This window comes from Ruditapes philippinarum, unplaced genomic scaffold (assembly GCF_026571515.1).
Source record: "Ruditapes philippinarum isolate M1 unplaced genomic scaffold, ASM2657151v2 ctg504_1_1_1_1, whole genome shotgun sequence".
In the NCBI taxonomy this organism is placed as follows: domain Eukaryota; kingdom Metazoa; phylum Mollusca; class Bivalvia; order Venerida; family Veneridae; genus Ruditapes; species Ruditapes philippinarum.
In genome coordinates, this window is record NW_026866357.1 from 199733 (window position 1) to 227191 (window position 27459).

General features: G+C 33.4%; 1 protein-coding gene across 1 annotated transcript in view; it reads right to left on the reverse strand.

Annotated features, from left to right (window-relative positions):
• Window positions 1-27459, reverse strand: part of LOC132732270 (uncharacterized) — a 62649-nt gene that overhangs the window by 13927 nt on the left and 21263 nt on the right. Inside the window, exons 2-6 of the mRNA XM_060718661.1 lie at window positions 4384-4404; window positions 3245-3412; window positions 1622-1779; window positions 1141-1233; window positions 281-350 (exon numbers count right to left, since the gene is read on the reverse strand). Coding sequence (XP_060574644.1) covers window positions 281-350; window positions 1141-1233; window positions 1622-1779; window positions 3245-3412; window positions 4384-4404 — 510 coding nt within the window. The remainder of the gene's footprint in view (window positions 1-280; window positions 351-1140; window positions 1234-1621; window positions 1780-3244; window positions 3413-4383; window positions 4405-27459) is intronic.

Here is a 27459-nt window from a genome sequence, read left to right on the forward strand (position 1 = left end):
ATATTTATGCAACTTCAACAGAAAATCCCACTCACTTCATACTACAGACGCTTGCACGTGCGGTCAGTCTCATCACCCCAAGAGACACCAAGACTTCCCAAAGACACACCAAGACTACCCAAAGACACCCCAAGAGTACCCAAAGACAACTCCAAGACACCCAAAGACTACACCAAGACTATCCCAAGACAATCTTTTTGGAAGTCTTGAGAGTAATAAGACCGACCCCCGCACGTGTCATAGTGTGAGGGCATAACTTAGAACCAAGTCAGTAACGTACCTTTAAATGCAATGTTATCAAGTGAGTCAATCAGTGGTTTCAGGTTCTCATTATCACCAGCTTCTTCAGTCTGCAATCATACATTTATACATATACATTTAACTGATACAAAGATAAGATAAGATTAGATAAGATAAGATATAATAAGATAAGATATAATAAGATACGATAAGAAAACCAGTATAATATATAAGCTAAAGTTGAACATTTTCACCATGACTTTGGACAGTAACTCCAAAAAGAATTGTGTAGCAATTCCTGTGAGTCAAGATCCTGTATTTTCTAAAATGGCGATAAGATCCTTAATTGTCTACACTCCTCTATATTGTCCTCTATAAGGCAGAATACCGCCAAATTTGTGTTATTTATTGTGACAATTCAAAGAACGTTCAAATGGGCAGAAATGTTTTAAAGTATGTACCTCCGAAGTGATTGACTTAAGCATAAGGCTTCTTGTACTAATATCCATAAAAAAATTATATATGACTTGCTGACTTTTCTATTATTTCCATTGTAACAGGGATAAAATACATATTAAATTCTATTGAATTTTGCATATTCATTTATACACAACATTTTTTAAGTTATACATGCATTGTTCATATTAATTCATAGTTTCATAAACTATTAATGTATGTTTGTGTTAAATTTGGAAGTTGTCAAATAACATGGAATATTTGTTGGACTACGCTTTTTGCGTAACATTGCGTAACATTGCGCTTTAACCTACCTGTATGAATCTTTAAAATGCATTATGTCTTGAAATTATTCGAACAGTTGCACATTTGCCATTGTTTTAATAATGCATATTTTTTATAATATCATCAATTGTAGCTTTTTACAGTACAGGGTATTATTACCGTAAAGAAAAATCCTAACACGGCTAGTCCATCACGTTCTTTCAGGGCGTCCGATATCGTACTGTATTCCGATTTCCAGTGCACAATGTGCATCTAAAAATAACAAACAAAACAATTTAATATTATTTCTCCCTGACAATGTGTTATTATTTTCATTTAATTTTCTTTTTTTTTTTAGTAACACTAGGGTTACCTTCTGTAAATATCTAATAGATGTGACTTCGGTCACTTTAAGCACGGCTTTAAATTATTGTAATTAAAGCCGTGTTTCAAGTGTTCTAAGAAGTACAGAGGGTGTGTCTCAAAAGATACAGTACACTAAGAAATGCCTAGGGTGCGTCTAAAAGATAGAGAACACAAATAACATAACATACAAAGAAATGGATTCATCAAATTCCCTGCTGAATTTAATACTGGGGAGGGGAGCTTAATCTATCAGTCTTACTTATGAATAAAGATAAAGTTATTTCCCTTTGCGTACCTCAAGCGGATACTTCTGACCCCTGAAAGTATGCTCGGATCCCTCGTGGTCGTTGCGGCCCCAGTGAAAATGCAGCTGTGCGGCATAGTATGTTCCGTTTAAGCCACCGCCAGACAGTCTCGTGCTGGACTGCTTATCCGGCAAGATATCGATTTGAGCTGAAAAAGCAAACTTTGACAGTTAATAATGTGTTACTGAATAGCATATTTTCGAGGGAAAAACTTTTTTACTTTACTGCAGTAGCATCTCATCAAACGAAATATATTAGCTCTGGCACCGGACTATTTTTATCCCATACGTATCATTTGAACATGTTTTATGTAAGTCCACAAGACAGTTCTACATGTAAAACAGTTTGGTCGTTTGTTGCGTCCAGGATTGGGCGATTTGCTTGACATTTTTTAGAACTTGAACACATTTATAAGCCAAGGACAGGACTATTTTTTAGCCTTGTGCAGGATTTATATAAGTTTAATAGTAACCCAAGAGGCATGCCAGCTGTGTTGACATTTTGTATTACCAGTGAAGACTTTTTTCACCATTGACCTACTTAATTTCTAAAATGGACAGTTTCGGCAGCAAATTAATGATTAAAGGTTGTTTCCTTATAAGACTTGGTAAATATTCAATTTATGTAAATTTCCTACTAAACAAAAGCAGCAATCCGCTGACAGTTGTAAATGAAGATATTATATTTATGTTTAAATTTCACTATGGTTGTAACAAAAACTGTAGTTACAAATGCTACAATGCTACAAAATAAATTTAGTGCTTTTCAGAAATTTAAGATCACCTTTAATCACTCTATAGTGTATAGGGAAGCTTAAAATGTATGTTTAGCCTAAATTTTGTTTAAACGGTCCTCTTTTTATTGAAGTGTTATTTTCTCGGCGAACAAACTTGTTATGTGTGCATAAAACTAATTTTACATTTTATTACATTTCGAAACCTCGTTAAAGAAAGCATTAGTATTTTACATAATATTGTAATAAAATAGGTCTCTTTAGAAATGCAAGTATACCTGTATAGAAAAACATGCTTATAAAATGTTTTATGATCTTTTTTATATAACAATTTTATTTTCCAAAATTGTTTTATGATATTTTTTATAAAACAATTTTATTTACTGAAACGGTTTTTACGATGTTTTGTATAACAATGATTTTTAAGACTATGCACATTTTTCACATACTAACGAAAATCTGAAGGCCATAGACTCGGCTTAAGTGTAGCACTTGACTCTTTGAGCAACTGGGCAACTAATGTCATTCAACGTTCTACACTAATCCAAGGATTGTCAAAAACGTGAATAAATGTTGAAAACAAGTTACAAAAATATACTGAAATTTCAACTTATAACTATCGCTTATAACAATATACCGCTTATACTGATATACCGCTTATAACGCTATACCGCTTATAATGATGTTGTCCGGACACTTTGTTTTCAAATTGGTTGCATCTCGGATATAACGATATCCGATTATACCGATATAAATTCGGCGGTTCCCTGAATATTGTTATAAGCGAAATTTACAGTATGCTAAACACTAGCATTCTTCACTGTGTATCATGACAACTTTAATATCAAAAGATAAGACTAAAGTTTACTTATAAACGTACCCGTGTGTCCATTATTCTTCACTTTTAGACCGGAGGCCTGCATATTGTCATATCCGGTCATGGTAAACGCGTCGAAGTCTGTGTACACTAGATCCCATGGTATGTCAATTGGTGACTGCTCCCTCAGGTCGCACATGGTATCTTTCCGGTTCGGCCAGTACTCCACACCTGCAAAAACACGTACATGCACGGGCATTTGTCATATTAGTAAACATATTTGGTCCAGCGATAGTTTTAATATGTTTGCGGCAATTTTCGCCACTTTCCGTAGTCGACAAAATTCTTATATCTTTATACGATTAGAAAAATAATGCAGCAAAAAATGTGGAAATTCTACATTCTAATAATGCGTGCAATTCAATTACAATCAGTGGATGAATTACAGTTAGCCATATTACCAAATGAATTACAATTACTATGGTCATCGGACTAATTACAATTACGTTTATTACCGGAAATCGGACCGTCTTGCACATTGTAACGCAAGAACACTGTGTCATTGAATTTTAAGAGAAAAACATCGAGGCCAAAGATATCCAAGGGTATAGTACTGTTACACGCTAAATGAAAACCAAACCGTCTGATAACCCGTCTTGCTTTCTTCACGGAGTTCGCAGAAAACTTCGAGGAATTTTACTCATATAATATTATATCAGGTAAGAAATAAAACATTGATAAAATGAATGATTTTCTTTTAATCACAAAGAATGAGGTGTAAAACCAAAGTTCAACGTTAAAACTTTCTTAAAAATTTTGTGATTTGCATATGGAAAAAACAACAAGTTTGTATGTCAAACAACGAGACGGTTTGGTTCCATAGATCTTAATTAACCTTTGTATCATTTGTCTGATTATCACAGACATTCTCGGATTACTTCTGTTTATGCTGTGAGGGTTCTTGTGCCTTTATATTTTACAATTTTATGACATACACGGCCTTTGTTCTCTATTTATAATAATAGTAACGGAAGAACTTAGTGAAGTTTTCTACGAACTACGTAACTGTTCTAAGACGAAAACAGAAGCAAACCATCCGGCGTGTAACAGTTCTTACCCTGCGAATATGGGTTGTAAAAGAATCATATTCGGTACACCTCGTTGATTATACTTTATCAAAGCCGAAATAAAATACAACATACCATTTTCGCCAGCATATGACCCTGAAAAAAGAGAGGAAAAATTTGTTAATATAATGTCAGAATAATTGGAGAGGACAGAAATATCTGCAAGTCAAGCAAGTCACGTGATAACTGTTACGTTATTTAACTCTCCGTTTGTGTTGGGCGGTGTTCGCTTTTTGCAAGCTGAACAATAGTTTTGCTTTCATCAGTTTTATGAATATAGAAATTTAATGTTTATGTAAGCTTATGAAATATTCGCAAACAAAAATTAACAGCGGGTTTTTTTCGCTGTGATATAACAATTATGCAATTCAACGGAAGAATCGCTTGCCATGAATTTCCTTATTTAACAGCTATATAGAATATATAGGTTCGTTTTAATAGCCTGGATTTTTTTATAGGACAATTACAGTCTTTAAAGTGGTGCAAAGTTTACTGACGGTCTCGAGTAGATCTAAGCTATTCAATTTAATCTTCTGTATTATCCAATATGTAAAAGGAATAGATCTTTACCCACATTTTGCGACTAGTATTGAAAACGTCAATATTGTTTGTGTGTAATTTAGAATAACGTAATTAGTGTAGTATTCGAATTCGGCGCTAACCCTTTGCTACTGGCCAAGTTTTTTCCCCTTTATTAGTTTAATTGTTGGGTAGATTTTTTTAAAGTCTATAAAGCTTAATTTGATAAATATTTTGTAAAAACAGTGAAATCATGTTATTTTTACAACAATGGTTTTTTTCTGGTTAAATGGAAACGTAATTAAAAAAATCGTAAAAAAAAATAAGTAGTAAACTGCAAATTCTTACAATATCCTTTAAACCAACGTAGACATAATAATAATCATTTTGTTTTTGTTTTGTTTTTTTTTTTTGCCACAAACTTTCACCAATGACTGGGAAAGAAATACAATGAATTCTGTATAGGTTTATGTAAACTGAAAATAGATCGAAAGAGGCAATATGTTTTGTGCAAATAATTTTATTTTTACACCGGATGTGTTCTTCAAACAGGGCTTTCGGCATGGATTTTACAATCAATTGTGTTATTGCATAAAACAAAATAAATATTTACTCCGAAATACATAAAACAAGGTTCAATAACCATTTGCGCATTCAAAACGATAGCGACTTGGGATAAATCCAATTTTCTTAATTGTATAACATATAAATAAAGAGGGGAGTAGAAAATAAAACTTTTAAACAAAGTTATATAAAAGCCTAGATTTTACTACAATAAAACTAAAAAGAATGCCTTTTCGGCATATCCGTTCATTTCTGGAATTAGGTAATATAACAAAAGTTTCGTTTGATAAGCTAAGTTCATACCATATCGGTATGAAAATCACATTTATTATACAAATAACATTGAAAAGATGAAGATTGAAAACATTTTATGACGGAATTTGTTTATATGGTACATAATAAATGATAATAAAATCCTCTATAGATTGGTATGAAACGCCGCTGTGTATTTAAAATTTCACGGCGCATTGACTACTTAAAAAGGAGATTAAGACCTTTAACGCATTATAATAAGCGTACTTACACGTAACGCATGAAATGTAGAGATTGAATAAAATTGTAGATCACACATTAAAGGGCAATCCAAAAAAAATAGCATAGATTCAGTATCACTGAAGTTAAATTTAAATCTTTAAAAAATAAATTATGCTCAGTTTCAGAGTTAGAAAATATTGATAATTGACACACCGTTTCTTTGTAAATACATGTATGAGATAAACACAAAGTACATATATGTTATGTTAAAAATTCTACACACTATAGGTGGTCAAAATATGAATGTAATAGTGGCATTAAAGAAAATGGGCATTTTTATTGGAAAAGACCGACTTTACTTGACCTGTATTTCATATTTCATATTAGACATATCCAGTACGAATTTCATAGATTTCAATGTCCGTGATTATGATATTTTACTAACTAAAGGATGAGCATAGTTCTCTCATTAATGTTTTGATTGAAACATACATGTACTTGCATGCAACAGATAATTAATTTCATACATGCTCTTTGAAGGTGTTTAAAATTCAAAAGAGAACTTTGAACTTAGAATCTATACACTTTCTGCAATTTGAAAGAGATCCTTTTATAATAATCGTAAGTGCATCAGCCTCGAGTTGCAAAACCTTTCTATTTAAATAATATTTGATATTTGTATCTGCACTAGCTTTCAATCATTTCAAGACTATTTGTTTGTTTGTTTGTTTGTTTCCTTTCACGCCTTTTCCCAACAGTATTTCAGTCATGTAGGCGGATAGTTTCCTAACCATCGTTCCTGGAGAGTTACACCAGTACTAGTCTACCTTCCTCCGCGCTAAACAACCAAAGCATCTCCCGGGGATCGAACCCACGCCAGAGAGGTAACTGGATTAGAAGTCTTCGACTCTAACCCCTCGACCACGGAGGCGGTATAAGACAAAATAATCATTCGTGACATAGTATCAGATATAAACCATGCCGTTTCTATGCATCAATTAGTTTCAATACACATCACACGTTTTCATTAAAAATGACGTCGACAGCACACACAATGTCGTTTCTATGCTAGCTATACGAAGCGAAAATTCGTTCAGAATTTCTGAAATTTTCTATACCGTGAATCACCGTGGGACATGATATTTCCGCCAGATAATCAATTTCATTTACACAGATACGTCTAGAAAATCTGGAAAGTCAAGTCGCACGAGTCTGTGAAATAATTTGTCAATCAGCGACGCACCGACCTCTACTTAAAGAAAGCGATTAACTTCGGAAATACAGGAGGAAGAAAATTGCACGAAAATCACGAAGTTAATGGGGGTTTACGATAAAGTAAGGAAAATATCGGTATTTTGCGCGCGCCAAATCTGCTTCACTTATGATACCTTACTACTCAATGTCTGCAGGTTAAACAAGCACTTTGATAGCTATAAAATAAATAATTTCAGTAAACTGTTGATAGAATTAAATGAAATCTATGCGTAAACTGTTACGTAAGTTAGAACACTCTGATATCATCTATTATGTAAATACCTCGGAAGATTGTTCGAGTGTTTCACTCCCAACTTGAAGTATAATTAATATGCAATATAAGCAACTCTTAAAACCATTTTCCACCACCTACTGGTAGTTTTACTCTACATATCTAAATAAAGACCGAGGGGGAAAAGAGTCAAGTATGGAATGCAATGCACTGCAGTAGTGACATGTTGACAAATAAAAGCGTTTAAGTTTTTTGAGTGGAAATAATAGTTCTATAAAAAGTGCATATTTTGACACTGAGAGCTTCTGACAAGTTCTTCAAATTTTCCAAATAAATTACTGATTCTTCATTGACCGACATTTACTCGTCATTTATAGGGGAGGGGAAAACACCGAATATTTAATCGCATCTTCCCGGCCATTTCCGTCAAACTTCGGACAAAGCATAAATAATGGTCAATAAATTCCGATTGCACTAAGCATTAGGAAGAAAAAAGGATATCACCTCATCAATGGAAACCCAATATATTCAAGATTTCAATACACTTAATCTTTTGTTTCTTACCCATTACGCTTATATACTAGTATAAACAAGAAATAACCTGATTCTTAAATAATTTGATATTTGAATCATTTGAAATACTGATTTCCTGTTGGCAAAAATAATAATCAAATAATAATTAAATAAAAATAATTTCAAACTTTAATTAAGAACATTCTAATTAATTTCTGCAAGGGGTAAAGATTTATATCTGTATGATATCCACACCTTTGCTAATGTTTATCAAATTATGCACGTTTGATTTCCAGCAGACGATGACTAGCGCAGATATATACATTTATATTCTTTCATTTTTTTAAATAAACATCATACAGTATTTTAATACTTTCATAGGTTTTATAATACTGCACGTTTATTACGTCGGTTTCATTGGTTAAACGTTTATATAGTTTAATATTGTTTTATATGCCAGTATATTTATGGGAAAAAATTATTTTATTTTTTTCTCTTTAAAACAGCAAGCTTGCTGTAATGTAAATTCGTTTATAAAGATTCCTGGCCTGTTATATGACCATATACAAACGGTTGTTTGCAAAATAACCCTCGCTTAGCGGTTTGAGTTATATTTCAAAACAGCCGTTTATATAGGACCATATAACCTGTGTAAACTCTTTATAACCAATAATATAACTGTGTGTATGAGATCGTTTGGTATATAACCATTATATTGGTCCATATAACTTGTCAAAATCTTTATATCACTGATATTATTTTTGTGTTATGATATAGTGTATTGGTCATATTAACCATTTCAAATGTTTGACAATTTGTAGATATATTTTTAATATTAAACTAGTCTCAACTGAACTATTATATAGGTTCGCAAAATTACTTTATAGATCGCATTTCTTAATACATGTAACTCGAAACATTAGAAAACCGATATTTAAAAATGCATGGCAGGCAAACACATTCGACACTTTTTTAAATAGATCACCCTTTTTGAATATGCATAATACTGTGAAATTTTATGGTTTTGTCAAAGGAAACAAAAAGAAAAGAAAATTAACATTTTCGTGGATTTTTCAATTATGTAATTTTGCAAAAAAGTTAAATGCCTATAATTTAATAATATATGCGTATAGTACACAAAATAAAGTTTCGTTGGACCATAAATTCGTAGATAGACCTATCCACGAAAACAGATGCACACAATATAATAAAGTTTAAAATAACTGAAACGTTTTTTTAGGGTTTGTTCATTTTCAACATCAAATTGAATTGTATTGCTATCTGTAATATGTATATTAAGATATCTAATTCATGACAATGTCGTCAATATTCGGCAGATTCCGCCTCTTTCCGTAACTTTATTACATATTCGGCAAATTCCGCCTCTTTCCGAGACCTTATAAAAAGGGTAAAGCAAATTTCGATTATTCAAGCAAAAGATGGCAAACGTATTGACTGCTTTAAAAATATAGAAGCCCTCCACATTTTAGCTCTTACATTTCCGTACATAAATGCTATTTTTACATGAACATAAAGGCACGTTAAAGCAGCATGCCTTCAGATTCATGCTATTTGTCGTGAAACTTACGAAAATCTATTTAAAAGTAAAATAGTGTGCACTGAACAAAGAAAATAATCAGCACATATCTAATCGCAAACACAACTCAAGTAAATCAACGAAAAGAGGTCAAAATATGCAAATATAACCCTTAAACTGCGTTAAAAGCACAGAATGCAATCATTTCAATTAATTATTTTAGGTATAGGTTAATTTACAATCACGTTTTGGTTGCCCATTAATTGAGAACTGTTGTTATTTTGTTCGTGGCAGTGCATGGATACAGCAGATGCCATGTTCCAGAGGTAACTCTGGTTCTTATACATATGTGGGACCTCAGTTTTAGAGGTCCCATCGTTATTTTGGTTTTTAATTATTTAAGTTTTTAAGCATGGAATCAGTAGAATATTACCAAAAGGACATATAATTGTCGAATGTACCTATAGAATAAGTGCAAAAGTAAACAATAAAACACAAAAATTGTCGAAGTAACCAATAAGACAATTGCCAAAGACACGGAAATTGCCTGAACGTGCCAATGTTACCAATAAGACATGCAGTGTGCCGAAGTTTGTCGATGAGACACGGAAATTACCGAAGATAATTGAATTTACATAAGCTATATATAGGGTAGCCTTTTGTACCTTAATAAGACAGACGATAGCTGTCAAGATAATTTTTACATTACAGGAAGTGTAATGCAGACGTCATTTCCCGGGTTTACATAACCAAATAATAAATTTCCTACTTTTTTTAACAGATATGCAAATTTCGCCAATTAACGGAACGGATGCTGTACTAAAATGTGCCAGTTTCTATTATTAGCAAAGTCGTCAGTTGTTAGTTCATGGTTAGTTCATGGAAATTTCGTCCCAATTTCTAAACTTCGTCATATCATCTTAATGATTACTGAGTGTGCGTTTGTGTTTCGTTCTCGCCTATGGGTGGGCAGAGAGCATTCGAGGTGCACGCGAGTGTTTTTTGTATTTTCTGATCCGTATGTATCAAACTCAAACTGTTATAGCAAAAATATAAACGCAGCGCTGCAACTCGATGCCCTGCAAGATGAATTATAGTGTATCAAAATAAAATTATACATGATAATACATACAGATATTGTACGATTTAGACTGCAAAGATCAGAAAATACTACAGAGCTTGCAGTACTTTGATTAATCATAATTTGGGCCCCGATCTATCCGTCAATGGCACACATACACATTTTACTGTATTTTGTTTTGAAAGCGTCGAGATGAAAAGATTTCTATTGGTTGCTCTAAGACCTTACGACGCTTAAATGACGTTAAAATGACACGGAAATTTAAGAAATAAATAAGTTCACAAACTCGTGACGTGACCGACGAATTATCATCCTGTGTATAGCAATGACAAATGAAAAAAAAAGAAACAGCAATAACAACAACATCAACAACAAAATCGTAACAGCACAAGCGTCATCAACTTCAAGGTTAATAACCGTGATAACATGTTTTAGACCTATTTCTTGCAGCAACGATTACATCATCGGTTGCATTTTACAACGGGGTGGGTGGGGTGAATAGAGATTAAATGATACAGAAGCGACATTTAATCATGATAAGAAAACGCTTGATTGTACATCACGACTTCACCGGAGGTCGTGTATAAATTTCTTTATAATTAATTGCATATATTTGCATTTTGGATTTTAATTTAGTTTTTAATATCTTGTTCCAAATCTCTTGAATCATTCTTCAAGAAGTCTCGCCGCTGACAAGTTTATTCCCTATCTAGATAACTGTCCGTCTTCATTCATTCGGTGACGTTCGTTTATTTTCATAGCATTGCATAATTTAGATTTTAATCTTATTCGATAAAGTTAAAGGCGCATTATGCCTTCCAAACGAATAAATTTGTCTTTTCATTAGAAAACGTAAAGATGAGTAGATGCTTATCACCTCAAAAAAGTAGCACTGAATGTGAAATTTTTGTCATAAAAGAAACTAAATGTAAACAAATTAGTATTTTGACTTTCATACAAATTCTGAATCTCTATAACTGTACTGATTGCCGAAAAACAACAAGATGGTTTATCGGTGTGGCCACGGACTTTAATTGACATAAATCCGTGGTGTGGCTAATCTTTTTCATGAAACTTTAATAGGACACAAGAAAGGTTTTTGAGGGAAAAACACACAGTTTTTAATGGGCCTTAAATGTGTCTAACCAAAAATGTTTATAACTATTTTACTGATTTGCATGTTAGGTGGATGAATCTTTTTATGAATTGTCGTTGGCGTCCAAAGTAATGCTTGACCGCGCGAGTCATCCTAAATACGGGACTCAAAAAGTAGTGATACAACCGCGAATGGCAGATTTGTCAAATTTAGCTGCAGTTATCATTATGTTTCATCTTTTTCAATCATCCATGCATAATAAGAAGTAGGTAATTGCAAGGTTTTACTTTATTTTCGTATTGGTTTGGTATTAATCTTGCACACAATCTCTAAAATTGACCTATCATGACCTGTCTTGACCCTCTCTCCAACATAAAGGTCATTGTCCTTTTAATGACAAACTGTCCACTCAGCATTTATTTGTTACCTTTTCAAGACAATATGTCTGTCTTCCAAATAGAAATTGTGTAACTGACTTTACGTATTTTGGAAACTATCTATATGAAATCTCATCCAAATCACTAAAACGTTTGACCCTTTCTTGACCATATCAATTTATGCCACTCCGTCTAATAAAAACTTTAATAGTGTCCAGCTATCGGGTCGAATAGACACAGTATTTGATGGGAATTTATTGAAATTACAAAAAAGTGAAAATCTTTTTTAGCGGTTTTATAAATAAATTGAAATAAAGTATTATGATAATTGTATTAATTATTTTACATATTAACTTGTATTTATTTTGAATGAAATAATAATAATAATCATTCTTATATAATAATAATAATAATAATAATAATAATGGAAATAAAAATGATAATAGTAATTATAATGAAAACAACAACAACAACAGAAATAGCAATGACAACAACAACAACATGATACATGTATATTCAAATAATAAAACAACATGAACAACAATAGAAGCAGTAATAGCAACAACAAAAACGACGACGAGGAGGACGGGTAATCATAATATTGATATTACTGATTGTATACTATAAATATAAAATAAATTTATTAAAACGACCATTCTACGATTATTCTGTGGCAATGATAAGCAGACGAACTTTTAAAAATTACCGATACAGTAATAATAGTTGACTGCGTACTAAAAGCATTTTTAAATAACGTGCAAAATTGCCTCTCGTACTTTCGTTATGTTTCAAACATTATCTTGCACATATAATTATATATAATAAATGAGGAACGCAAGCGATCTTGTATATTGATTATAAGCAGACGAATCATCATGCACCTCTATGTAGTCTAACCAGACGCTATGATCGTCTGCTGCTATGTCATTATTCTATACTAAAATCAGCAAAATTCCAAAATTCCCAAAATTCGAAACCTGACAACTCCATTACAGCATATCAGCAGGGGGGTAGGATGTTTTATGGTACAATCGGTGCATTATAATCGACATCATACTGACTCAAGAATGAGAATGAGCACTTGAACTTACATGTTTTACATCTCAAATACTCGAAAGAAAAAAAAATAGCCAAGAAAATTATCGTTTAAAAGATGTGTTCGTAAATCATGATACCCATGTACTAGAGATCTTGGTTTGATTCAACCAGGAACATTGCATGCATGTTTATCCGTAGTACGGATTCATTGAAGAATTTTTTTCCACAAAAGAATAATAAATAAATAATCAATGGAAATTTTAGCTTTAAAAATTGTCCAAGTTCCTATGGTCCAAAATAACACCAACAAGCAGTGTGTATGTTAGTCAGAGTATAAAGGCTGTAGCGGACGGACGGATGGACGGTACAAATCTCTATCGATACGATGCATAAACATGGTATTCAATTTTATCAAATTAAATTCTTTTCAATCCTATTCTATTCTATTTTATTCTAATTCATTCACATTCCGTTCTATTCTGTTCTGTTTTTACATCATAATTACACGAGTAGCATACCTACAAGTCACATCAAAGGAACCGGAATTTATCATTCTTTTGTTAAACGATACCAAAACTTAGAGCATATTTTATTATATAATAAATTAAAAGATCAAATTCAAAATTGGATATTTAAACAGTTCTCGAAATAAGCATTTCAGAATTATGGTCAAGTCTATTTTGGAAATGTTCAAAAGGAAATGTTACATATTCAATAAATCAATTAAAATCAATCAGTCAATCACTTGCAAGTAGTATTTACCTAAGATTATAAAATCATAGTAAATCTCCAGGAAGTGCCCTAATTTTCAAACTTCTGTATAAATGTCAAATTTATATTTATGATAATACATTTCTGCTCTATAATCTTAAGTGGTTAACGTTTGATACTGAAAAAGAAATCATGTCAAATTAAACTATAATGTACATCCTTACCGCTTAAAACTTTCTTTTTATATAGCCAATTGAAATAATAAAAGTTCTATCTTTCAGATATATAAAATCCGTCCCCTCCTCAAAATGAAAATAAATAAATAAATGATTCCATTGAAATAATTGATGCAGATAAATATGAAAACAAAAGAGTTGATGAGTGACAATATAATTATATTTATTTGTCATAATATATATTTGACCAATAGATCTGTTGTCAAAAATGGGATGTCCTTACAGTGGTGAAACAAAGAACAGCATTCGGAACACCTTGACTAGTATGCCTTATAATCATTGTTCAATGATTGACGATAAAAGACCGAAAAGTTGCGATTTCTAAAACACATTAACATTTGTGTGACAAATGGCATTGGCATCTCGGCTCGAAGTTTCACGGAAAAGACCGAGAAGTTACGAGTGCATGGTATAGGTCTCGTCACGTCACTGCGACACTCACATAACAAAATAAATGGTTGATTTGATTAAAGTATTTACAATAATTTTGATATACATGTTGTTCATAAATGCTCTTGGTCTCGCTACAAACAACTACATTTGTAAGTTCTGGGGGTCGGGTGGGGGAAAGATGGGATTTGAGGGGATAAATGAATCATGCTCATCATCATTTTCATTTCTTGCAATTTTTTTCTTGCCTTTTTTTCTTTTTTGCGTGTTCTGTATTTTACACAAGTCGTGCATTAGATGCTAACAACATAGTAATGAAACCCACCAGTATATATAATAACTGTCAATGCAGATTTACATCACACATGCACAAAAATAACGATATCCCTGAAAATAGCAAAGCTTTTTATTTTCCAGAAACCTACTTTATAGCCAGTGCTTACAATCACATATTAAAATTAAATTAAAAAGAAAAACATAAAAATACTATTAGTGCAAACTGCAGTTACATATCATGCCTTAAAATTAAAGCGAGTTAATAGCAAGTATATTTATTAGAATGTTTTTAACATACAGTCGAACTCGCTTACGTCGAACTCGGATATAGAGTGCACTCGGTTATAGGAAACTTTCGCTAGCCCTTCTTTATCTCATACTAAAATACTTGTAGCGAACTCGCTTATAGCGAATCATCGGTTAAAGAAACAACAACCTACACCACGATTCTTTATATTTGGAAACAACCCATAAAATGACAATTTGTGCGACTGGGTGGTCAATTATAAGTGATGAAATGAAAATGTAGCTAGAATCCAAAATGTTTGAGAAATCTTAGTACACAGACTTAATCTTTAAAGTTTTAAAAGGACCTTACATTTTAAAGATTAACTGAGGGCTCGTTCCCTCAGTGCCTGAAAGGGCGGATGGACCTTCATTAAGCGTAGATTACATTCATACACATATAAAATGAAGTAATTAGATTTGGCATGGATGTCCATTGGATGGTGCAAACACATATGTTACATTTGGAGGAATGTGTCCTACAAATTTTGAAAGGTAGACTTTATCAATGGAGTTACGATGTTTGTATTATTGAATATTTTGGGACAGTAATTTTGGCAAAACTACAAGCAAAGATTAAACAAAACATGGTTTTGTCATTCATAAAATGGTGCCAAATTTAAATCTGAACTATGATAACATCTGGCAAAAAGCTATTAAAATTGACTATTAAAACATCCAGTTTTTTATAATTACATGTACAATCAAATTAACTTTAAAAAACAAAAAACACGTTAAGTTAAAAAGGTACGATCTTCCGTAAATAGGTAAGAAAAGAGTTGCATGTTCAATAACTTAAGCCGGGATGTATGCATAACCTTTAGCGGACACCTACGCCGTCGGAGAGATATCTCAGTAAATAATTCTCTTACTTAATAAACTAAAGCTTAAGCCTTTCAAAAACAAAATCCCGATGGTATCTAAAACCGGAACTTAACTTTAAGAGATGATAAAATTCTGATATAACACGGCATAAATTAATGCTTTTTTAAAGTCGGTGAAAATGATAAATGAAAAAAAAAATGAAAAAAAAGATATGGGAGGACTTAAAATTATCTCGAGTCCTACAGCGTTTGTAGATAAGTTATCTTTCGGTCTGCATGGGTACATATTCATTTCTAAACCCTGTGGTTACATAAGTGTAACATAGGCGGTATGAAGAAAGTATAATTCTTGAGTGTTTTATACAACACGCAGGAATGACGCATTTTTTCCTTCAATTCTGACAACTGCGGAAAAATGTGAGTTTCATCACGTATTTCGTATACAGAAAATACCAAGTTAACGTACCATTCCCATCTAGCAGATTAAAAAAACTGCGCCATTTTACCGGAAGTGTTTTTTCTCTAAGAGCCTAAATCTGATTGGCTGACACAAATATTGATTGAATGTCTTATAGCCAATAGCTGCGTTGCATACAAAGACTGCAATAAATGTCTTACCAAAAACAATGTCACTAAAAACTTTAAAAAGTTGGTCAAATGTTTTTTTTTTATTTGATAGTCATGATTTGAACAAGCATTGATATGTTTATGAGAATAAGATATTTCACGTATTTGTCTGTACTAGTCGCATACCGTTTATCAGTATCTCAACGTTATTATTATCTCATGTATTTAATGATACAATATTAAAAGAAGACATAATTTACAATCGATATGAGACTCAAAGGAAAATAAAGAATATATTAAAAAGATAAATATTGAAGTATCTTAAACTTGAAAGTTCAAGTACCTATTATGTCGATACAATTAAGTTTAAGTTCAATGTCGGGAGGATCAAAGGGTGTTGTATAAACAGTATATAATATAACATAAATCTTAAATAAGTCATCAACCTCATCAAAATTATGATGGGTAGGGCAAAAGTGAATTTTTCAATGAAAATTCAAATTGACGAGATTCGCTATGTCATTATATGCAAGTTAAACCGACATCAAATTTTGCAGAAAATAATTTCAAAATTATGTTAATAAAGTATGGTGGGAAATATACACCAAACGTTTCTCATCCGCACACGTTTTAACATTTACAAGTTTGTCTGCTTCCCCTTGCACTTCCGTATGAATTCTACAAATCCCTTAGTACAATACTCTATAATGTTAACATGTGCAGCGGTACGATACTTTACATTCCCCTCGGTACAACACTCTTCATGCCCCTTACTTCTACAATCTTCATGCCCTTCGGTACAACAATTGTCATGCCCCCTCGGTACATCACTCTTCATGCCCCTCGGTACAACACTTTTCATGCCCCTCACTAAAACAATCTACATGCCCTTCAGTACAACAACTGTCATGCCCTCTCGGTACAACACTCTCTCTTCATGCCCCTCACTACAACAATCTGCATGCCCTTCGGTACAACAATTGTCGTGCCCTCTCGGTACATCACTCTTCATGCCCCTCACTAAAACAATCTACATGCCCTTCAGTACAACAACTGTCATGCCCTCTCGGTACAACACTCTCTCTTCATGCCTCTCACTACAACAATCTGCATGCCCTTCGGTACAACAATTGTCACGCCCCCTCGGTTCAACACTCTCCATGCCCCCTCGGTTCAACGCTCTCCATGCCCCTCGGTACAACACTTTTCATGCCCCTCACTACAACACTCTTCATGCCCTTCGGTACAACAATTGTCATGCCCCCTCGGTTCAACACCCTCCATGCCCCCTTGGTACAACACTCTTCATGCCCCCTCGGTACAACAGTCTACATTCCCCTTGGTACAGCAGTACACTCTACATGCCCCTCAGTACAACACTCTTCATGCCCCTCGGTACAACAATCTTCCTGCCCCCTCAGTGCAATTCTCTACATGCCTTTCGGTATCGAACTTATTGGGTTTTATCGGGCTCCTTAAGGGGGAATTCGATTTTATTGATAAACGTTCTTCATGACCTGAAGTTTTGCCTGACACAGTAGCTTTAATGTATGTATGCAATGAGGCTTAGCGCTGTTGACTTTTACATTTGAATACAGCCAAAGAGTGTACATTAATTATGAATGTTTGGTGTCGATATTTAAAGTATTTGTACTTAGATTATCTCAAATAAAAGAAATTAAAGACTTTTAAGACCATAAAATTTTCAATAATTGTCAGGGTTAAAGGCAACCGGTGGGTGTTTTACATTTCTGAAGGGTCTTTCATAGACTTTTCTCACCCAAGCACCTCTTTCCCCCTCGAAAAACAAACAAATGTTAATACCAAATCAAACAAATGAAATGTAAAGATATTTATTTTAATGTATCGAGCCCATTTTGTGCTTTTCCTTTTAGTTACGCATGTTTTCAAAACACAAAATGCAAGTACTCCCAATGTCAATGGAGTACAGGTGCACTATGGGTTTGTTTGGAAAAATGTCTAAAAATAGACTGTAAGATTTTACAATATAAATGTTTTTTGATAGCCAAAGTTCTCGTAGAGAAACATTTTCATTTTTCTTTTTTTTTTTTTTTTTTTTTTTTTTTTTTTGTTAAATATATTTATACCCCTGTGGAGCATACATATGGAAAAGTCCTTCAAGGTCAGTGTAGCGGAATGCGTTTTAAAGCGAGGTAATGTACATGTATTTAGTTTAGGTCGAACATGTACATGTTAAGACCAAAAAAATCTCCAAAATCACGCACACTGCTTCTTTTCATACATAGTACTTTACTCTTTAAAGGGACTCTGCTGAGTTGTTAAAATAATTTTTTTTTCAAGATTTTTGTATTTATACTGGATACAGGTCTAGACCAATAAACTCATGCAAAGGTGCCAGTCGCATTATTTATTTTAGGTCAAAACAATGTGACATGCACCTTTGAACTCGTGTACAAAATTTCAGATCATTCGCTGACTTCGTTCCCCGGGAATAATACATTTTATTGTGAAAATTGATCACGATGGCCCTAAAAAATCGATTATCAATTTAATACCGAGTATTTATAAATTTTCTATTGCATAGTCTTCTATTTTAAGTACACCAGTTGATTTATTAAAATTATCAATTTTTACAATTTTAGGCAACTGGACCTCAGTGGAGTTCCTTTAACATTATCCATATACATGTACACTTAAAGTGGAAATAATGACACGTGAACTGTGTAAAATTACATAATGCTATGTTGAACTGTAACTGTAAACTTAATAAACGGTTCTGTTCTGTTCTGTTCTATTCTGTTTAATTCAGTTCTATTCAGTTCTGTTCTGACATTCGTGTCAACAACCCATTTGTCAAAAATTATACAGAGCGAATAGCACACAGACAATTTAACACGTTAATCATAGGGAAACTCTCGAGAAGTAGATCAAACAAACCAAAAACAAAAATGTGCATCTATGAACCAAAAGTACTGACGATTACATCACCTCCCTGTTTATGATGATAAAACTTCAGTATGACTGCACATATCACACGAATGAAACTGCATGAAACATGCACACTTATTAACACCTTTTTCAACTTAAAATTAAAATAAAATATACGTTATTATTATCCAAAGCGTCTAGACGTTTATTTGATCACTCTCCAGTTTTCTCATTTCTCATTTGGATGATTTTCACAACTAATTTTAAAAGACGAGATCATCTTCTTAGCTCTAAAATGATAAAACGATATATGAGAATGTAGACAGATTGTGCTTAGATTTAAAACGGCCTCGCAGGCAAGTTTTCTTACAAACGCTCGCTTATGCTGATATAGATTATAAGAATCTTACACTGGAAAATGTATGGCCATCTAATTAATAAGCATATAATTCAATATGACTTTGGTAGTCAATGTCATTTAAACGTCATGTTTGAATTAATCAACATAGCGAATTTTAGAGAATTGTTGTCTTGCACAAGTATGAAACAGATAAAAACAAGAATCTGTGTTTGAAAAACACAAATGCCCCCGCGCTCACTGTTGTCAATAATTTATCTTTACAGAGAGAAGTAGCTAATTTGTATGGAAGAAAACCAATCATGTGTAGAAATCTGTAATTGGAACCCTTGACCCCTTGACCAACTGACCCCTTACCTCTATCAAAAGGAGAATATCATGCAAGTTATTTTCCTTACAAATATGAAATAACTCTGTCAATAAAATAAAAGGCTTGTATGGGCCCAAAAGGTTGTTAAAAAAATCTATTTTTAGTACTGGACCTTGACCCAACATGACCCCTAACTCCATCCAAAGGAAAGAATATCATGCAACTTATTTTCCTACCAAATATGAAATAAATCTTCAATATTATAAAGGCTGTATGGGTAAAAGTGTTCAAAAATCTAAATTTTTAGCACTGTTGCATTGACCTTTAACTGACCCCCCCAAACTCCATCCAAAGGAAGAATTACCATTAAGCTATCTTCCTTACCAATTATAATTACAAATCTGTCAATAAATAAAGGCGTGTATGAGCAAAAAGTGTAAAAATCTACTTTTAGCACTGGTGAGCTTGAACCAAACTGACCCCCTACCCTCCATCCAAATGAGTAAATACCTCAATTTATGTTCCTACAAAAATTATTACAAGACATCTGTCAAAAGAAATAAGGTTAAATACACCTGTAAAAAGTGTTAAAAAATCTATCTCTGACATTTGGTGACCTTGACCACAAGAATGACCCCTTACTAAAGGAAGGACAGAGGACCTCCCTTGCGTAATGATCTATTATAAAACATGAAAGACATTAACCTAAAACTAAAGGCTGTTTGAGGGGGGGGGGGGGGCGGGGGGGGGGGGGGGGGGGGGGTGCACCAAAATGTTTAGATTTTGTTTTACAACAAGTGACTTTGGACCTTGACACCTAGAGACGCCCTAACAAAACATTAGAGGACCACGTTAAAGGTTAACTCCCACCTACCAAATATGAAAGATATCATTAAATAAATTTAAGTAATTAGTGTGATTTTTTTTTGATGGGTTAACCATACAAGGCCCTATTTCAAAGTGATAAAAAGGGAATTACTGGGAAAATAGATGGCACACATTTATCTAAACTTGGCAATATTCATGTACATTGTTATTGATAAGTAAGTGTGAAAATTATGCTCAAGCCATTAGTCAGATATTAACATAAGATAATTTCCAAGCTTGCCGTTTGGTTAATCCATTATTCAATTTTCTAAGTTGCTGAAAAGGGCTCTATAACTTTGTGCAAATAGAAGCCATTAGGTTATTGTAACTTGCCAAGGATCATATACTTTTGTATGGATTAGTTAAGTGTGTAAATTATTAAGCCATCGGTGACAGGTAGAACTTTTAGAATATCCAACTTGCCGTTCATAGGTGTGTTACCTCATGTATCGGACGAGTATCTTGTTACGGACGGACAGACGGGCGGTCGTTCAATTACTATATGCCCGGGGTCATAAAAACATTTAATAAACCGTGGAAGAACAATAAAATTGCGAAACTAAAACCTATCTTGATATGCAAAAATACATGGAACTGAGTATATATCCTTGAAACAGGACATGTGTCATTTACAAATCAGTATTTGTAGTGGCATTTGGGGAAAAGTCCAAGGAGAGTTGCTTTCTAGATACATATTTTGTATAGACGGCAGCTTCTAGGCTTCTTGCAATGATACCGAAGTCCAGATTTTAGCCTTCCCGAATAAAAATGGCGCCGCAAACACGTTGACACGATGAGCCCCTTCATTTACACAGACAGGGTAATGTGGGGACAAGTCTCGACAAAAATAAACATTATAATGTTATAATAATACAATGCACGTTATTTTTATAGTGGCATTATGTCCATCCAAGTGAAAATGATCAGTGAATAGGTAAAGATTAAAATAACTTGACCTTATGCCATAATTGTGTTTACTTTTATATTTCACTATGAAAACAAAATCAATGATCCATTTGACCACAGGAAATTTCTATAAATTTCTTTCAAAATGTATCGTAAACGTTCAAATCATATAATTTAGGCCGTTTTTATACGATCATTATAGTTACTAATATAATTTGGTTTTTTTTTTAAAATATACATGCATATTACTAATTCAACTAAACTTGACAGCGAAAAATAAGTAAAAATGACATTATGTTACTTTAAATCACTTGTGCGACAACTAACAACTCAGTTGCTTTAAGAATTTGGTTCCAGCGTTTTGTTTGTGCAATTTTATTCCAACTTTGTGTATGACTGTAAAGATACATGCAAAATGAGGTTCTGAAAAATCGTGATAATCATTTTATATACTCACTTTATAAATATAGATTCTCTCCATCTGCGAAGGAATGTTTTAATATAAATAACAGCTCGAAATGTTTGTGAAATTTATAAACAAATGTCCGTGTTTAAATTTGACAGAAAACACATACCAATTTAGTGTTTATACATTCTACAGCAGAAGAAGATAGATTTTGTTAAATATCTAGATTGCAAGGCATTGTATGATTAACAACAATTGTGGTTTTGGAAGTCTTTGATATGTAAAACTTCATTTCCGTTCAGCTTTCTCCAGCAGTCTTAGTGCAAGTAATTTGAAAGCAGATTAGTGCATATAGTGCATAGTTTTCCTTGTTCGTGGTTTAATCAAAGACCTCAAGAGGAAAATCATTGATCTATCAATACTTCCTCCTCAAATTTTAACAAACTTTGTATATTTTCGTAACTTTATAAGAAAACACCCAGACTAGCCGTTTCCCAGTTCTTACCATGATAAGTTTTCAATAAACTTATGTTAAGTCTGTGCTGTTCAGTTCACAGGAAAATTAACTTGACTTTTTTACAGTTGTAAACAAAATACACAAAATATTGAGTTTACCAATCACAATCATAGAATGAGTTCGGAGAGTTCACCAATCTTTCTTTCTTTACCAATCAGATCTAAAGTTTACCAAACATGCACAGTTTACAAATTAGACTCTCTCTAAGTTAACAAATCTTGCGTTGACCGTTGCAATCAAATATTGTAATTAAACATATATACAGTTAACCAACCACAAAATATGTTTTAATGTTTAACAAAAACCAAAAATATTGTAAAGTATTGGGTGAATTAAATAATAATGATGAGATGATGACAGATGTTTTGAACTAATCTTCTCGATTACTAGAGTTTACTGACCTTACAAAAGGATTAAATCGCCCAATTTGAACCATATCTTTTTTTCCAATCTGTAATCACAAGTACCACGGTACTTAGGGTATCGTATATCATTTATTCTTTAATAAATAACACCTTACATTATGTTTATCTAATGTACTATTACAGTTTGATAAATGAAACCTCACAGCACGTGAAAACATCCTAATAGTCAGAGATTTTGTCGCCCGCTGTATACGACCCATATATCAAATTACGACCTACTTCTTTAAAACGACCTACAGTATCCAATAATGCATTCTTTAATACGACTTTATCGTACTCAAAGCATGACGTTCCAAAATGAAAGACTTAGTAAATTTAAAGGCAGTACTTTTCTGAATTAAACATATACTGAGTAAATGACCTTGGCATATTGGTTAAATGGAAATGACCTTGACATATTGGTTAAAAGGAAATGACCTTGACATATTGCTTAAATGGAAATGACCTTGACATATTGTTTTAAGGCGTGATATTTTAATGAAATGACCTTGACATATTGATGAATTAATCTTAATATTATTGAAAGCGGAAAACCCTATGGCATATAGTTATAGTGATCAGTATTTTGTATGGAAGTCAAAACACTACTTTGTTTACATTTTCCTACCTTTATGGCAATCTATTTCACATTGATCCCTGTTTTCTTCTGGCAACAAGATCTAACATTTTCTTAAACTAACACCATTATTTAAACATTATAAAGTTTATGTTTGCCCTTTGAAAAAATCCATTTGTTCCTATAATCTGATAGTGATACTAGATTGATCTTTTTTTTCTGTGCTGTAACATTTCACACAAACTTTCAAACATACAGATAAACGATTCAATATTTTGATAAAGCTACAGTCTCACTTACATCCCGGCAGAGCCCCGGTAGACGTCCGGGGTGATCCGGGAACGACCGGGGTACGACCGGGAACAACCGGGGTACATCCGTAACTCTGCCGGCAACGTCCTGGATGATCCGGGATGATCCGGGAACATCCGGAATTCGACCCCAGATGGAATAAAATGTTTAATATCACCGGGGTGCGTCCGGAAGATGATCCGGGAAGGTATAGCTTTGCCGGCTTCATCCTTAGCTCTGCGGGAACGACCGGGGTTATACCGGGAAAGCACCGTAGCTCTGCCGGCACAAAGCGGGGATGATCCGGGGTATGATATAGCCGTAGAGCTACGGTACAGCTACGGTAGAGCCCGGGTATATGCCGACAGAGCCCCGGTAACTACAGGCAGAGCCCCGGAGGAATAAAAAGGTAGAGCTACGGTTGATCCCGGTATAGAGCCCGGCAAAGCCCGGATCATTTCAAAAGAATAACGACAATTGCGATGATTGCACTTGTTTGTATTAAAAGCCTTCCCATTCTCTATTCAGTATGGCATAAGGGTTTTTTCAGAAAATCATCATGAAATTACTATTCTGAAAACAAAAGATATCATATTCAATAAAAAAATTATGTATCAATGTTATCATTTTCGGGCGTTTTCAATCCACCGGGGTTCTAACGGGGCTCTGCCTGGATCGTCCTGGGCTCTGCCGGGGCTCTTCCTGGATCGACCGGAGCTCTGCCTGGGTCAACCGGGGCTCTTCCGGCGTCATCCGGGAACCACCGGGGAAGCACCGGCATGAACCGTAGCTTCACCTGGGCTCTGCCCTGGATGATCCGGAGCGCATCCTGGGTGGTTTAGTAGGGAACTACCGTAGTGCTGCCGGGGTAAGTGTGACCGCAACAATAATTTCATCCCGGATCGTCCCGGATCATCCCGGTAACTTACCGGGATGGTCCTGGGCTCTGCTGGGTGTAAGTGACACCGAGGCTTAAAGCTTTCAGCTACAAATTATTTGATTCTCAATAGGGGTCTAAAACCTTCAATGTCGAGTTTCTTAACGTATATCTTAGTCTTATGATGGTATCGCTTAACCGCCAAAACATGTTTATTTATTACTAAAATGATACAAGAAACTTCAAGTAACGCTGTATCGAGTTGCATTCTCTTTTATTGACGCAACCATTGAATGACAGTTAGTAATTATATCAAATAACTTAGGCTCCTATGTCAGCAAAACATAAACAACTATAATGCAAGTCATCGCCAAATCACCCGACCATGTGTTGAAAAATATATTTACTAGATCTATGTGCACTAGAAACAAGAGCTGTCGGTAGGACAGAACGCTCGACTAAGTGCAGCTACACTGTAGTTTGATAATAAAATCCTCACAATAAAAATCATTTAGCGAATTCGAACCTACAGTGGTGCTGGTAGAAATTATCAAATTAAGGGACCTTAATCACTAAGCTATATTACTACGATAGATTTAAAAATCATTCAATAAACTTTTTCAAAAAAACGGAAGTTTATTGAACAGAACAGAACAGATACTTTATTTAGATTTGTACATTGTACATCATCTATTATACAATAATATTTACAAGCATAACGTCAATATAATGGTAATAGCAAGTATGACATTTTCAAAATTCTTAATCTTAATTTATCTAGTAACAAGAAAATGAAATGATAAATATGTATACTACAAATTAAAAAAGTAAAGACATACAAACAGGAGAATGAGCAATTATGATGTTTAACACTCAACATTTAACAGTGTGTTCCTCAAAGCAAGTGCTTCTTTAACAAATTTGGATAACTGAATTAATTCATATTTACTATTTGAGTTCAATAATTGTAAAAATTTATAAACTGATGGGTTTCTGGTATATTTAATTTTCAAATATTTTTTCTTAACTCCGCATAACAACGACATATACAAACAAAATGAAATTCATCTTCAATGTCTGAAGCATTACAACATAAACAATACCTTTCCTCTCTAACAATTCTATTTCTAGAATATCTGCCAGTTTGTATTCTCAAAGACAGAGTACTCATTCTTAATCTACAGAAGTAAAATCTAAAACATCTTGGCAAGATATCTAAATAAAGTTCATACTCAAAACTACATTTAACATTTTTGTACATATACAATACAGAACTATTATCTAAGGTAGCATACCATTCCTATTTAAAAGAATCAATAACGCGACTTCTAAATTCAAATAAAAATATTTTTTTTTGTCAATAATATTAATATTATCAAATACATATGAAAATCCATAATCATTCAAAAGCTTTTTTACATTTGAAACCCAGTTTTTATGACCATTGTTGCTATCATCTAAAGCTTGATTATATACTGTCTTAAGGATTATATTATCAGTTTCTACAATTTTTAACCACTAACTGCACTAAAATTATTCTAATATTTGTGTTTATAATCTTTTTGGATCATCTCTTTCGGGTTTTACTTGACATAACAATTCTTTTATCATATTTCAATGTTAGTATTTGTTTTCTCACCGTATTTAAAGTATATAAATTTAGAATAATAGAAATGATCCGGGGTTTTCGTGTACCTAATGTAATAGATATACACCGATTTTCAACAAACACGCTGTGAATATGTGATATTTTATAATTCAACTTTTGAATTATGAGACAAATACCTGCATAAAAATTTTTTATAAACTAAAATGAACAAGAGCCATGTCAATATGGCCATCCCCCGCCGAATGTGTTTGCTCATTGGAAGAATGTATATGTAGTAGAGCAGAATAATTCCATTTTAAGAGGTCTTTTGGTAATGAAAACTGATGGCTATAGTGATTACAGATTTGAAACCTATGTGAATACTGATGGATGAAAATAACAAAGGGCAATAACTGAAAAATAATGCATGGTAGGTTATCATCCTTGTGTGCTGCATCCCTCCTCAGTAAAATCTATCCACCTATGAAGTTTCAAGTTGATATCTCAAATACTTTTTGAGAAAAAAATTGAATTGAAAAATTAAGTTTGAAAAATAACAAAGGGCAATAACTCAAAAATTATAAAAGGTACAGTTAAATTCTTGTGCAGTGCACACCTCCTGAGTGAGATCTATGCACCTGTGAAGTTTCATTTTGATATCTCAAAGGCTTTTTGAGTTATGCTCTGGACAAAAATTAATTTTGAAAAAAAAACAAAGGGCAATAACTCAAAAATAATGCAGGGCAGAGTTATCATTCATTAGCACTGCACTCCTCCTCAATGAGATCCATCCACCTATGAAGTTTCAAGATGATACCTCAAATACTTTTTTCAGATAAGCTCTGGAAAAAAATAGCATGAAAAAAAACAACAAAGGGCAATAACTCAAAAAAATGTATAGGGGAAGAGTTATTCATTCTTTGCGCACAACATTTTCTCCTCAATAAGATCTATCCTTCTATGACATTTCATGTTGATATCTCAAACACTTTTTGGAGTTATGCTCCACTCAGGTTGAAAAAATTAGGGTATGAAAAATAACAAAGGGCAATAAACTCAAAAATTATGAAAGGAAGAGTTATCATTCTTGTGCACTGCACACCTCCTGAGTGAGATCTATGCACCTATTAGTTTCATGTTAATATCTCATAGGCTTTTTGGAGTTA